We start from the raw sequence: 15912 nt of genomic DNA, 5'->3' as shown, positions 1-15912 counted from the left end.
TTTGAGCCATTTGACATATTTCTAAGCAGTTTTGATCTGGAGAATAAAGTTAAGGGTGCTTGTTTGGGTGAATCAGTTGTCAGTTCTGTTGAATTCTACATAATTCACATCATGTCCAGGTGTCATTCTCACTGCCCCCCTACCCCTCTTGCTTCTGTTATTCCCCCTTCTCCAGATCCTAAAAGATTAATTGTCCCACCATGTTTCTGCTGGAACACTGCACTTAATGGAATATGCGTCGGTGAGGCGCAGAGCCATGACATTTTCCAAGTCTCCTGTTTAAACTGGCCCATGTAATATTTATGACATTATTTAGAATGGGGCAGGCATAGTGAGTAATGGCCCTGCTTGGTGATTCAAAGTGTGGCGTCTTATTGCTGAGATGAAGAGCTGGGTTGTGAAGCATGTCAGGTCCAGGCATGAACAAACGCATGCTTAAAGACATGAAGCACATGAAAGTCAGAAAGAGACTAGTAAAAATGCGTTTACACACACACATAAACACACTGTCCAGGCAGGTCTGAGTCAGAATGAAAGGTTGTATTCAGAACCTTGGACAGCTCCTCTGTATGTCTTAGTTCAGGAGTGCAGTACATGTGCAGCATTTGAGTTAATTTTCTATTTGGGAGTAAATCTTGACTATTTTAAAAATTGCCTCTTTCCAATTAAGAAGTACATCTTCCTTTGTGTCAGAAAATCATAGCCATACTTGGTAAATGCATTGTCTCTTGCTTGTATATCTTGGATATTTGGATGTTCATACTGTACATATCATCATGTCATATTTTTGTTCTAAAATGTATAGAAGAATTTAGGCCATGTTTTAGGCATCATGAACAGTAGGGGTGAGGTAAAGGGGTGAGAGAGGTAGAAAGGTAAATGCAACAGTGAGACAAAGTCTGAGGTGATAGCCTCCATCAAGTGTTATTGTTTATTTCTGGAAGCTGAAAACTTCTTTCCGTTAAAACCTGTTTTTCCTGAACAGCATGTTGGAACACCCCTAAATCCTGAGTTTTACTTGCCATCACTTGCCATTACAGGGAAATCAAACAAGGCACACACACATACTGTCTTTTGAGAGGACACTCATTGACACAATGCATTCATTAGCCCAACCTCCTCGAATGTTAGGACTAACTGCATAAACCTCATACCTTAACCTAAATCTAATTCTAACCTGAACACTGAAACCATGTCAGAACCCTCAACCAACACTTGGTATGTCTGAAAGTGAGTGCCTTTGCTTTTCAAAAATGTCATCAGTGCCAAGGTAGAAAACGCAAACTGTTCATCACAAGTAGCACAAGTCCACCACATACATCTAACTTGTGAGAAATGCCACAGAACAAGGTGAGACTTTAACACAGTGATGGTCGCATATTGTAAAAAAACAGATGCACAATTAATATAAAATTCATCATACAGGACATTGAAGAGTAAATAAGATGGGGGAAAAAAGTCATATTTAAGATTTTTAGACTTAATAACTTGATCTATTAATTTATATACAATATGTTTAAAACTGAATAACCTTGGGTGCCGTCCATAGTGTATCATCAGTGACATGGGCAGCTCTGTGTTAGAAAATCATTTAGTTTTATCATTCACCATACCTAATCATTATATATAAATATATTTAATGTAGACATAATGAAAAATTTTAATGTCTACATGTCCAATGATGTGTACACAATAGCATGTAGTTTAAAGTAGTTTCATCCACCCTTAAAATCTACAGGGGATGACAATTTTAAACCTAATAGACCTTGGGTAGAATATTACTTTAATAGGATTAATTACAATTCTGACCCACTGAGACATTTATACTCACATGCTGACAAGTCATTACATTATCTAGTAATTAATGTGAAGCAATAGCAGTTGCTTAGGGCAAAATATTAACTAGAGTAACCTTCTAAGAGGTCGCTTAATAAATCTGTTTTAATTTTTCGTATTTGTTTTTAAATTACTGGCATTTTGCTGAACTATTGTGTCAAATTGTATTGTGTTAAACTTGCCTCTCGTCCCTGGTTTCTGTCTTTTTTCATTCATCATTCTTAGTTGGCTCTAAGCAGTTGCTTCCATGAATGAAGTATCAAAGGGATGAGAATTTACGCCTGAGATCAAACATTAGTATGCTAACATTATTGTTATCTGTACCTTAGCTTTGAAACACATCCCATTTGAGCTGACTTGTTAAGTTTCAAGGTTTTAGCTGCTAATCCCTCCCGTGAGTCTCATTCAATGAATCAGGAGGAAAGTGGATGATGGCAAGTAGAGGAAAGACCAAGCGTAGAATCCCAAGTATCCCTCAAAATTGTGATATGGAAACTATTTGGCAGTCAGCAAGCACTTCAAACAGTTGTCAGAGGCAGCCTTGTGTAAAAGTAAGGGAGCGTTATTTGGGGGATTCCACTTCCTAGCCCCAGGCATGCACCAGCAAAAGGTCTTTAAATTGGAGTGTACAAATAACAAACTTGACAGATGGATGCTCAAGAATCTCAGCGCTTGAGCATCCTTGGAGTTTTTCAGACACCCCTGTCAGTTCTCAGCAACACTTGGTGCATTGAAGTGGTGCAGTGGATGAAACAACACCAATGGGAGTGCTGCTTTCATTCTTCTAGTATTTTTGTACTTGGAGCTTCTTGGATGTAATTTGCCATCAAACTCTCAGCAACCTGCCACCCAACTTTGCAGCCACAAAATTCTTTTTGTTTCCTTTTCTGAGAAATGATACACCGTGCGCTTAACAAACAGGTGCCGTTTTCCCAGAAGGCCCCTTACCAGCAGACCTTATCAAGGGTGAAATTAGACTAAACAGTGCAGTGAGGTTCAGTTTTGACTATACTATGTGTCTAGTTGAAAAACGTGTTTAGGGAACTTCCTATTTACATAGTATTTTTTGATTCAAAGTGTTTGTTTATTATTTTTGAAATTTTAAAGATCATAATACAACCCTGGTCAGATGCTCACCAGAGCTCAAAGAATGTAGCTAAAAAATACAGTAATAAGTCAAATACTAATAAAGAGTTAATTTAAAAAATATATATCTATATTAGTGTCACATTACATACTGACATCAACCTTCTTAAAAATTCTATATGAAATGGAAGGAAGTGCCTGCTTTATTTTTACAAATCCAACTATAATTATCATCCATGAGTCCATCATTTAACATCTACTTTAGCTATTATGTACCAAAGCAATATTACATGTGTGTATTTTGGTAGTGTGTAAATTTCCCCAACACAAAAGAGCACATCTCTAAAGTCCTGTATTTTTAAAATCTAAGAATGATTTATGCACATATACAGGCTGTGTTTCCATTTGTTTGTGTCTGAATCTGTGTGTGAGCACATATGTGCATTTTAACTGGAGAATTTTCCCTTGTTTTTCTTACAATTAAACAATTCTGTTTCTTCATTTGGCCAAACTCAGACAGATTGTGTGTTTGTTTATGTAAGTATGACTCACACTGTCTGATTTTCCTTCAGAAGAATCTGGCATGATGTGTATTATAGTCTGTAATGTTGCCCCCAGATCTGATGTATTAAGCCATGAAAGATATGAGTTGAGTTTATTATATTAAATAAATGCACTCTAGGGCACCTCTGATTTGATAGAAAACTCACAGCTAGATGCGGGTGCACAAGCCTTATTGTATTTCTGAGAATATGAGGAGTCTGTGAAAGCAGATGTACTGCTAAATTTGTTGGGTACGTGTCTCCTACAGTACATGCCTCCCTCTGTATAATTTTCCCCTTTCACCATTTTCGGCTCTTCTCTTTCTCTCCTTCTGAGCTCTAATGCATCTTGACCATTGTTCCCCGCTAAAGTAGTTTGGTTATGTAATTAGAAAACACAGAGGAAATAATGCTTTGACTTTCCTCTGGTTTCATCCTCACCTAATCAAGATATTCAGTTTCTTTTCTCTTCCTCCATGACATTAAAGACAACAAATAGTAAAGGAAATAAACTCCATATAGAAAAATAATAATTGTCTTTTTGGGTTCAAGAGTGGCAAATGACCTGCAATTATTAAAAAATATATTATTGTTATTAAAGTAGAGTCATCTTTAACGTGCTATCAATTAGACCAGCACAGTCAGTAAAAGTAAAAATAAATACATTTGTTTGCTTTTGAAAAATGTCATAACCACATTACAGGTCTTAAATTCACTAGCAGTGTTTGCACTTCAGAGCTGTGGTGGTGGTTAGCACATAATCAGCCTGCTAAGTCATCCAGCCAGCCGTGGTTTGCATCTGTGTATACCTGCTGCCTTGGCATCCTGCACACACGCAAGCAGTGACTGGACCGGAAAGATGCTACCTCTCTTTCTCTGACTGTCCCTGTGTCTCTGTGTCTCTGTGTCTCTGTCTCGCTCTCGCTCTCTCTCTCTCGCTCTCTCTCACTCTCTCTCTTCCTCTCTCTCTCTCTTCCTCTCTCTCTCTCTTCCTCTCTTCCTCTCTCTCTCTCCCTCCCTCTCTTCCTCTCTCTCTCTCTCTCTCTCTCTCTCTCTCTCTCTCTCTCTCTCTCTCTCTCTCTCTCTCTCTCTCTCTCTCTCTCTCTCTCTCTCTCTCTCTTTCTCTCTCTCTCTGTCCCTCTCCCTCCCACCAAACACACACTCATACTCTTAACTTGTCACAGTTGGACATCAGGGCATGCTGGTATTGTAATTAGAGTGAGGATGACACTTTTCACTGTGCATTCATCATGTGGCTTAGCTGCAAGGTGACTCTAAGGGTTCTTTCGCTTACTTTGTGCACACACTACACAAATAAACACACACTGGACCTTGACAGATGTCAGAGTGGCATTCAGCCTACACATCTCTCTCACACATACAGTACACAGGGCAAATACACACTGCACTTTTAACACACACGCTTAGTCACCTCTCTCATGCCCAGGACTCATCTGTGACGGGTTGAGTAATTAGCTCTTAGTTGACGTCACAGAGCCCTTCAGCCTTCACGTTGAATGGATTCTAATAAGAGCATGACAGGTGACAGCTGTCCCACACTCAGTCACGGTTGCATTCTCTCTCTCTCTCTCACACACACATACATACATACACACACACACGCGCACACACACAAATAAAAGAACACATTTACTTCAGGGGGTCAATAGCGGCCCATGACCTCAGCATAGCCAAACACATCCCATGAGATGAATGGACGGATGGAGAGAAGGGGAGAGGAGAAGGGTCTCCACTCTCTGAGTTGATTTGCCTTCACGACGGCACTGTGCGATGTTGAGGAACATAGGTACTTTATTTTAAATACACTATGTTAATTTGGTCTGAAACCAATGACTTGGAACTCCTCTCTGCCTACAGTGTGTATGATGCGCTCCCGTCATATTGTTCAGGCTGTAGGAGCAAACGGTGGAGAAACATTGACGTGATTAATTCTGGCAAAGTCATAATCATCGGGACTTTCTGACAGCTAGCATTATTTCCACTGAAAAGAACTGCAATAGTGTCTGCACTGGTGGCAACTACATCTAACTACGATCTAATATTAATACAAGTACAAAGATTATCGCAAAATGTTTGTTATCAAAAAAGTGACAGCACAAAAGCAGCCAGATTTACCACCAAACCTTAGTATTTCACCATAACCATAGAGCATCTGTTGATCCATGTAGGCATATGGTTCAACATAACCTACACTGGTCATCAGTGTCCTGTTACCTAGTTTATGGGTGGCACAGGCACTGAACATCTGGCTGTGCAGATGGAAAAAAGCATACTGGACAAAGAAAACTCATTACAGCCCATTTTCCATCCATCTAGCTTGTCTGCTGTGGACCCATATGTTCAGCCAAAAAGACTCATAAATTTTGGCTTAGATTGAGAGAGAGAGTTCATATCTACCCTTCTGTTTTGTTGCGTGTCATTCAGCTACATGTAGAGTACTCCCTGTGTGTGTGTGTGTGTGTGTGTGTGTGTGTGTGTGTGTGTGTGTGTGTGTGTGTGTGTGTGTGTGTGTGTGTGTGTGTGTGTTGCTTTTGTGCCCCTGGCTATGTGACTCATCCATCAAAAAGTGTCAGACTCCTCAGGCACTTGATGTGTCCAGTCGTCCAGCCCATCTCCATGCCTGTGTTAGCCTACCTGTGGGAGAGAAGGATGTTTTTCAATGAAAGAATGAGGATTTACATAACCCATGTCAGATAATTGCAATCACAGTTAAAGTGCTGGAAGAATACATCTTAACTCACAGGATGACTACAGGTCATCTCTTTCAGTCAACCCATAGCTGTGGTTTTTTATTAAATGCAAAGAAACAATTCAGAATTGAAAATCACTTGTTTCACAACTCTTTAACATAATGGATGTGACTCGTGCAGTGCAATTGATAAAATTAACTAGCTGTTTGTGACGGCCATAGACACGTTCAATTTGGTTTTTCAAATTGTAGGAGATATTTTATGGTGTTCAAAGCACTAGCATAAATGTCTCACTGAGAATTTGGATCCTCAAAACAATGTAAATAGTATAAAAACAGACAGTAAACTGTGCAATATATGTTATAAAGAGATTTAAAAACAACCCTTGATCTCTCAATTATTCTGAACACTTCAGCTATATATCTGAGTGATTTTGTGGATTGTTATGAGGTTGTTTCAGTCATTAATACTCCTTAATGTGAAGTGACAGTAATGGCAGCTTGTGATGCTGAAAGAAGTCATTTAATGGTTCCCTGTTGCCCCACACAAGCAGAATGACTGCAGTCAGATTAAGGTTGTTTGCAGCCTAACAATTTGGGACAAGAGTAACAAGGAGCTTGGTGCGTTTTCAGTACAGCCAACCATGCTGCCAAGACCTATCAGTCAGTGTTATTAGTCATTCGTTGTTTTATTGTGTAGCATATGTTTTTATTTCATGAGTGTGGCCTGTCAGTGTGAATAATGCAGAACAATATCTTTGGTAAAAACTAAGGTGGGGTGAAAGCTAGTAAGGCTTAAAATAATAGTTACCTAATCACAGTAACATGACTTTGCACTCACACAGTGTCTTCTCCATTCAGGTGGGTAATTTTAAGTGCATTTGTGTAGTGTTGAGAATGATTCAATTGTGCCATTTCCACTTGCTGGAAAGTAACTGCAGTTCTGAAATGTTTTTTTCCTCTTCCTATGAGACATTTTTTTTTTAAACTAAAGATTCAAAGGACTGGTTCCTAAAGGTTAAATAAAGCATAGTGTTGTCTGTAAGTATTAGGATGTGTTTAGTAATTTTGTCTTTGTATTTCACATTGAGTAAAAAATAAAACTGTAACTTTCTGACTTCGTTTTACATCCACAATCAATGAATTAATGTATAAATTACTTATTTTTTTAGATAAGGTGCCTTACGAAGATATTCAGACACTGGCTATGGCATTATTTTGCATCCTGTTTGATTTAACTTTCCTTGACATATGTTTAGTACTTGACTGGATCCCACCTGTGTGAAAATGAATTCGTTGAAACCTGAAAGGATTAAAAGATAAGCTATTTCTTTAGTAAGATATAGTCTGAATAAAGATTGTCTGTGCGTGTATGAGCTCCCGTAATTAACAATCTATGTGAGGAAAAAAGATACAAGAAATAAAATCTAAGTAAATCTCTGTGATTAACCCAATGAGACACAACAATTGAATGTGACAGCTTTTATCTGCAGCTACTTTTCTCCCGTTTTGATAGAGTTAACTGCCTACCCAACAAGTCAACTATCCTAGACCACTCTGCCCCACAAAAACTAAACTAGATGAACCATCTGTCTTACTCCCCGTAAGACAGCAAACACTGTATTACATCCCGTACTGCTGTGTTGTCATCTGTGGTGTTGGCTGAAGGTGCAGAGCAGCAGCGCCCAGATTCTCCCTCTTAAATTATTCTTCAGCTTGGCTGAATTATATTTGTTTTCATAAAATATTTAGTGATCCACACTTTGTAACAATCGGGGTAAGTCTGGGAATGGAATATTACAATGCAGAAAACTGATTGTTTTTGATCCTCAAAATAGTTTACAATGTCCGTAATGTTTTTTGCCTCATTGCTTTTCTGTTTCAAGTCCTGCTGAGCCCTGAGAGAGGTAATAAAACTGTCTCCAACTCAGCAGGCCTCGCAAAAACCACAGAATGGAGAAATTTCTGCAGAGCCACATGGGACTTCTCACTGTCTGCATCTCCCAAATAAGCCTTGACATGTTATTTCCTTCACCTTGCCACCTCAGGGCTCTGTTGGTCCTATCAATAAACTGCCCATTTAACTCCTAGGTCAGTCCGAACTTCAATCCGAACAACAACATTTGCCAGCCAACCAGAAAAAAGAGGAAATATTTCTATAAATTCACCCTTTTTCCATCTTTTACTTATTTTCTTTTTCTTCTAACTCTAACCCTTCTGCCACTGAGGCCAGTGTACTGTTGAATAAGCAACCATTCAGCATCTGGTTTGGCTTGCCTCCGTTAGTTTCTTGATTGACTAGTGGCACCAGTAGCACATCCTCTGGAATTTCTGTTCCATGCCCTACACCAAATCTCCCATCCATCACTCTAAATCAAGGCTCAGGTCAGCGTACCCGTGGTCTGCAGGCATCACTCATTATGCTGTGAAGTTTCAATAGCTGCCTGACCCCTTCCATCCAATTTCATGGCTGCTCACGATCAGCCACTGCCCCTGCTCTACTCTGAAACTTCTTAAATGAACCAACTTTTGACTCAAGGTCCCCACTCATCTCAGCAAGACGAGAGGGAGACAAATTTAGTTAAAATAAATGTCAAGCCTTGTTATTGTACCTCTTGCTTAATATGGTTTGGGCACTCGAGCGCGTTGGCTTTTCCTCTTCTCATTCATTCTGATTTCAAACACTTGCACACAAATGGTGACGAATGAAACGCTTTTATATGCTGTCAATAAAGAAAATAAACATCCTCTGACTTTGAAAAATGGAAAATGTCAACTTTATCTAGTTGCAACATTAATCTAGCTGTTCACATTTGTGTCCAAATTATATTTTGTCTTTGACGTCTATAAAAAGCAGAATTTTCAATAACAGTCTTGCTTCATTGGGACCTGTATGCTATTAACAACTGTTGTTTTTGTGAAACTTAATTACATTAATTTCCTACAATGGCTATAATATAAAATCCCTCCGAGGCAAGTAGGATTAAGTCTCATGAACAGTTTGTCCCATCTCATATTACTCTTTGTTTCTTATTTTCTGTAAAGTACAATTTTGAAGATGAACCTAGCATGCATAGGCCTTATGATATATTCTTTGAAGCATAAGTATCTGCATGATCACATGTGATCCCCAAGCCCATTTGTCACAACCTTTCAGCAGCAACTATTTGATTACTTCATCTGTAACGTTTTCTACTTAAGCGATTTTTTTCTTGCAGTAGCGCTGTGTGTGGGCTGCTTGTCCGTGTTGTTGTGCATTAGTCAGGTGTTGAGGTGCTAGCTAGGGGCGACATTCCTTCAGGCCCAATTACGTATTTATAAATTAGAGGCCACCATATGGCACTAGCTCCTGAACAGAAGAGAAAAGAAAAAAGTAAATGGGGCATAGATGGTAAACTTGCTCTTCTTTCATTGTGTCAGTGTATGTAGACATGTAATGGATTGCAGTCAAGCTTTGGGATACATGTATTAAACTGTATAAATGGCAGCAGAGGTACTAACGTACACGTACAGTACATATATGTACAAGAGCTGTTACTACTAAAAAAGGCTATTCATAAATTCCTGAAGACCAGCAGCTTTAAAAAGACCTTGTTTTTCTGACCAGCAGATATACACTGATCAATAAAAACATTAAGTACACCTGTAGAATCTTTTACAATCCAGCACAGCAGCTTTGCCAAGAGTTTTACGTTTACAGGGTTTTCATATGAAATTGAAACTGTGACAAAGGTGATAGGTGTACTATGTGTTTATTATTAGAGGTCAGTGTGGGTGATGCAGGCATAATAGAGTGGATTATATTAAGAGGTGGTTCATATGTTTTACCTTCCCTCATTCATTTAAATGAGTCCAAAACATTAGAACCACCTCCTAATTAGATTATACAGTTGTACCTGATGTTCTGATTGGTTGGTGTGCAGTATATAATTAAAATAGTTCTGTCATCAATTAATCAACTAATGAATTCAGCTCTAATGTAGGATTAGTGAGACTGCTATACAGTGTTTAAAGACTTTAAATGAGAGCATACACACACTGTGTGTTTTTGAGCTTATTGACTATGTACTCCCTTTTTAGTTTGACAAGGTCCTTATTGTCATTGGATCCATTCTGTCAACTGAAGTTTGTTTGGATATTTTATGTATTTTACAGCAAAATATTTTCAACTTGAAGGAACTGCTGGTGCCACAGTATCTTATTATAGCTTAAGTATTGGTTGGAGCTGAATAATAACAGAGCCAATACTAGGTAATTACAGCATCAATTAGCTTTATTCGAAAGTACTACTAACTACAAGGGATTGAAGTTTGCAGTCTATTTAAATTCACAGGCGTCATCCACTGGTTTCATCTTTCATTTAAACTGCTGCTTTCTAGTGGGTGACAGTCCATTTCTTTTTGTATCCACAGCCAGTGAAAATTGCCACGACTTTCACCCCATGTTTTTCACCCACGATCGCTCCTTTGAGGAATTCTTCTGCATCTGCATTCAGCTGCTCAACAAGACTTGGAAGGAGATGAGGGCCACAAGTGAGGACTTCAACAAGGTACGCTGTACATGCTTGCTTTCGAATGGTGTGAGGCTCCTAATTTCCACTATTGTGCCTTATTGTAAATTGGCTTTACATTTATAGTTCTTTCACACTGGAAAGTGACAGATTTATGAAAGATTTATACATCACCAGTATGCATACTAAATTTGTTTTATATTTTTGAGTGGGATGCTGATCGATTCCTGACAGCTTGAAAATGCTATACACACTGTAGACATGATCTATCAAAATAGATTTGGCATTTGATTTGATATGTGATGGTAAATAATGCAATAGAGAATGACAATGAGGGCAAAACAATGTTATTATAGAATAGGTCATTTTTGTCATTTTAAGGAATCTTCACATACAATTTCTGTTACTGACCTGTTGTAACCTCTGACAGGAAATGGCACAGGCATAGCTCTCCGTTAATTAATAACTGTGATAATAATATCTCAGATTCTTTCAGTAATTAGAATGTAATGCACATTCAAATATCAGGCCTGATCAAGGTGCATTAGACATTAAAATGTAATTTTACTATTTGCACACACAGACATACTTTATTTCTTTTTTTAAAGGAGCAGATTGACAAAGGGAAAAACATATACATATCAAGGGTGTTTTTTTTTCATCAGCTGAGCCACCAATTAGGCTTCTAGATCTTCTTTTGGTGCTAAGTGTAGCCTGGATGAAGATGAAAAACTTCCTGTAAGCTGGCTAATGTTGCGTTGGATAATATGTTTGTGCATGCTGCCAAGCAGTGACAGTAATGAGGTGTTTATGACAGATATTGTATGTTGTGTATTCAACTGGGCATAGGTTGTAGCAATCAACAGATGCTCTGTGCCTTTTCCCTGATTTGTCAAACAAATTATAATTATCCTATGGTGTCAAACACCAAATAGATTTACACAAACTACAATCCACCCAGTGTCCAACTAACTGCTTACACAGTGGTTTCTTGTGGTCCAAATCTCTACTTACTGGCTTTGATCAGCACTGAAAATGTGTCTTACACACTGGAATAATCAGCCAATCTTTAATTCTGCATTTTTGTCAGATGACCTAAATGTTGTAATAATGAACTGAAACTTTGTGTTAATTGATAAAGACAACTATGCCAGGAGTGATGAGACCATGTCCAATAGGCTTTAAATGACCACATCTTAACAAAGTTCAGCTCTGACTTTAGGTCAAACCATTTACTTTACACACCTCCTCTACCAGCTTACTATCCCCTCCCATCCCTTACACTCCTGCCTTCAAGGCAAGAGTCAGTTTTGATTGAGTCAGGATTGATGATGCTGTTCCCCTCTTCCCTCCCCAACATCATCTTTCATCACACGGTACCTTGGGAGTTTGAAATTCAGCAGCAGCTTGTCGATAGTAAGACCGTTTGGTCTCAAGGGCTTCCTATCAGCTAAATGGTGCATGTGGAGCTCTGTGCTTCCAGCCTCTTAACTCTGCATCTGTTTGTAACCACTGTGAACCTATAAACACTCTTGAGACATCAGCCCCTCTGATGTCTGCAAGTTGTCATTTTTTTCTACCCAATTTCAACAAGAAATTAATCTGGAACTGAAACAGTCACATCTCATAAACCAAAATGCCTTAGTAATGGAAAGGACAAGGTTACACAATGCACAATGGGGAAGCTCAATGTAAATCCCACTAAATCCTGAGCATTAGCATGTGCAAAGGAAAATTATACAATAAAGATAATTATTTTCAAAGTCATTAAATTTATTTACTGACCTTGAAGGTCAGTTTATTCAAAGCGCAAATCACAAATTTAAACATTTCAATCATTTGAAATGGCAAACAATCTTTATATTTCATTTTGGGGTTATAATTGCAAGGGGAATTTATTCAGAATCCTCAAATGTGATTGGACTGCCCATAATTGAGCATAACCTCGAGAATATAGGGCCATACAGAGCTGTAGACTTGACATACACCCACACCTGCTTTAGTTTAATTGCTAATTCAGAAAAGAGCAAACAAAGGAGAAATTAATATTTTAATACATATAATAATATAACACTTCTTTAGAGATAGAGTAAAGTAAGTTTTTCTGACTGATAACTAACACACATCTGACTTAAAAAAAAAGATTCCAGCCATGCTCCATAAATAATTATAAAATGTAAATGTATACATGTTGCCATACAGTATATGAAGACTCTGTATATTCTCTTTAGGTTGTGTGGGAGGGTAATAAGCTGTGTCAAGACTAAATCTGAGGACATCCACTTCAAAACACAGCAACAGTATAGTGTGTATGTGTAATATATGTGTGTATGGGTACCTCTCGCTGCAGCTCCTACAGCCGTTGCCAGGCACAGACAGCAGTGAGCTTTCTGAGGTGTGGAATACTAAAACACCTCACTCTGGATTTTATCGATGTTTGAATGTGCATGGTGCTGCCGCCTGCAAGTGCCGAGCATTTCTTAGACACTGATGGCTCTCTCAGCAGAAGGCTGTTCATGGCTAACTGAGCATCTGTCCTGTATACACACATTTTGAGACAAAGACTCAAATGAAGCTTAAAAACAGCATGGCTTTTAAGCCTGTTTACACATCACAGAGCCAATATACATGTTGTTTTGCTTTCTTTAGGATTGTGTTTAGTGAAAAACATTGTTACAGAGAAAAATAGGTGTGTGTGTGTGATTTTATGTATATCTGTGTGTGTTTTTAATGGAGGCAACTCTGATGCTCCCAGGGCACAGCTCCGACCGTCAAGCAACCGTTTCCCCAGTTTCCATAGCAACCCCTGTCCAATTACCACTGCTGCGCTGCACTACTCTGGCTCTGTTTCTGTAAAATGGATCCACTTCTCTGCTGCATGTGCACATGCTTGTGTTTATGTGCATCAGTGATGGTGTGCGTGTGTGTAAACGTCTCCCTGAGACTCAGTCTTGTACGGCTGCGTGTCATATCCACGTCTAAGCATCTATGCTTAGAGCTTCTCATCCTCCTCCTCTTCCCCACATGAGGAAATAAAGCCTCCATCTCAGGCGCTTGAAATAAAAATCCCTCACTGATGTAGCGGCTTGCAGCCACTCACAGTACCCCTCCTCCTTCTTCTCCTCCTGTCCTCTCATCCCTCCCTCCCTTCCCCACCATCTACCCCCCACCCCACCCCTCGCATACATACAAACACACACACACACACACACACACACAGACACACACATACTTATCATGTGATCCACTTGCTGCACCACCATTGGCGTCTCTGATCATGGCGTGTGTCCAATCAGGGCATAAGCCCGGAGATCAACATAAGCGAAGCAGAGCAGCCTGGCTGATGCTCTTAGAGTCACAGAGGGAGGGAGGAGATATAAACATATCATAGTAGAGGGCAGTAAGGTAGAGTTTATCAGGGAGGAAGCAGAAATTTTTTTTATTTAAAGGAATTGTGCTCAAAGAGACAATCAAGCAGAGAATTAAAGCAACAAATAGCCAAGACAGAAAAAAGAGAGAAAGCAAAAGGAGGAGGTGCACGAGCTGTATTGACATACGAGTCTTATCTTATTGTGGCTACCACTGAAGCTAACTGTCCACGTTCAGCTAGACCGCTCTTTCAACAAGCATCTGCTCCCTGCACCCATCCTTCTATCCATCCCAGTCTCCCGTCGAGTGCAAAAAACTCCTTCTCTGACAAAAGCACAAGGATTCATCAGCCACTGTGGAGAGTATCAAACCAAACTTGGAGATATGGAGGTGACATGTAAGTACAATGGATTGACATATGAACGAGAGAGTGGTTTTCAATTAGCTTGAATGGATATAGCGAGGGGATGTGATAGTAAAGGAGGAAGAGGCATTGTTTTTGTTGTTGCCTGGGGGAGGGGGTAAATGGAGAGAGGAAGGAGAGGAGAAGAAAAGGCAGAGTGAGATGAAGATGGGACAGGGGCAGGGAGGAAGAAAACAGGGTGTACAGATGGGACTGTGTGGACTTGGCGAGGCGTAAGCAGGTTAGAATAGGATCCAGATCGCAGCCTTTTCATTAACACACTCAGAGAGTCATATGAATATAATCTCCTAGATTACAATTTCACTCGGTCTCTCAAAGACACATCCACATTTGTGTGCATGCATACACACATCCTCTGTTCAACTACCACCCCCCCCTCCCCATCATGCTCCTGGCATCATCTGTATTCCAGTATAAAGTCTTTGCATGTGTGTGTATGTGGTGGGGGGGTTGGGCTTTGTTGTTGTGAATGGGATTACTCCACATCACCATCACACATGATTTGTCACCAGGGGAATTCAATGCCACTACTACTGCTCTTCTCTACTTCACACTGTGCCTCTCAGCCTTGGATGAGCTTCAACCAGTGTTTTAGCCAGAGGGGCTTGACAGGAGATTAGAGGGAGGTCGGGCCCAGACTGTAGAGCAGGAGTCTATGAAACAGTGCCAGTACCTGATTTCATTTGATTTGGGCTATACACAGTCCAATTGCATCGGCTTTTTGGTCCTTCAAACATGGCTTTCTGTGAAGGAACTGTCTTTTACCCTGTGACCAATTGTTGAGTAAGCAATTTTGATAAATGATGAATCAGTTATTTATTAGGAAAAAGAACAAGCAAGGAAAGAATCTCACTAGTGACTATTCCTGCTAAATTATGACTTAACAGGGCTATCCCATCCTGAGTCTTTGTGCTAAGGTAACTTTCTCCTGGAGCCAGTTCCATAGTGAACAAATAAATGGATTGTGTCAGTCACCTTATCTAACAACCAACAAGAAAACAATCCTATTTTATGTCACTGTCAAGCAAAAGTTTAAGCAACATTATTTGAAAAAAAAAAAAAACTTTAGTTGCAATCCTGTTAATGACAGGATAGTAAGCCATGTTTAATCACTAAAACCAAACCTGTAAAAACCACCCTTGAGCAACACACCCTGAACCTGGTCACCCTTTTTAAGTCACTCTAGATGAGCACTTCAGCTAAATGAGTTCTAAGTCCTTCTTTATTGGTGTTTGACATTTCAGCTCTGGCCTAGGGTGATACAGAGGAAAGGAGATAATCTGCTTTGTTCAACCATGTAAAGACTGACCTGTCCCATGAGGAATTATTTACATGGCAATCCTCACAAGCCACTGCCACTGCAGTAAATCGACCCTCCCACCAGCCCTTATATACCAGTATTTTTAGCTACCATTAAATAATATTTAGATGTGAT

General features: G+C 39.4%; 1 protein-coding gene across 8 annotated transcripts in view; it reads left to right on the top strand.

Moving 5' to 3' along the window:
- elmo1 (engulfment and cell motility 1 (ced-12 homolog, C. elegans)) overlaps window positions 1-15912 on the top strand; it is an 88297-nt gene that overhangs the window by 51947 nt on the left and 20438 nt on the right. For 7 of the 8 annotated variants that reach the window (XM_067502899.1, XM_067502878.1, XM_067502908.1 and 4 more), the window contains one exon: window positions 10587-10723. In XM_067502899.1, coding sequence (XP_067359000.1) covers window positions 10587-10723 — 137 coding nt within the window. Of the gene's footprint in view, window positions 1-10586; window positions 10724-14041; window positions 14451-15912 lie in introns of those variants that run through there. The other variant, XM_067502935.1, reaches the window with a different exon arrangement.

The sequence above is a fragment of the Channa argus genome, chromosome 1 (assembly GCF_033026475.1).
Source record: "Channa argus isolate prfri chromosome 1, Channa argus male v1.0, whole genome shotgun sequence".
Classification (NCBI taxonomy): domain Eukaryota; kingdom Metazoa; phylum Chordata; class Actinopteri; order Anabantiformes; family Channidae; genus Channa; species Channa argus.
Note: the sequence above shows the minus strand (reverse complement) of the source record. Positions and strands in the feature narration are given on the sequence as shown.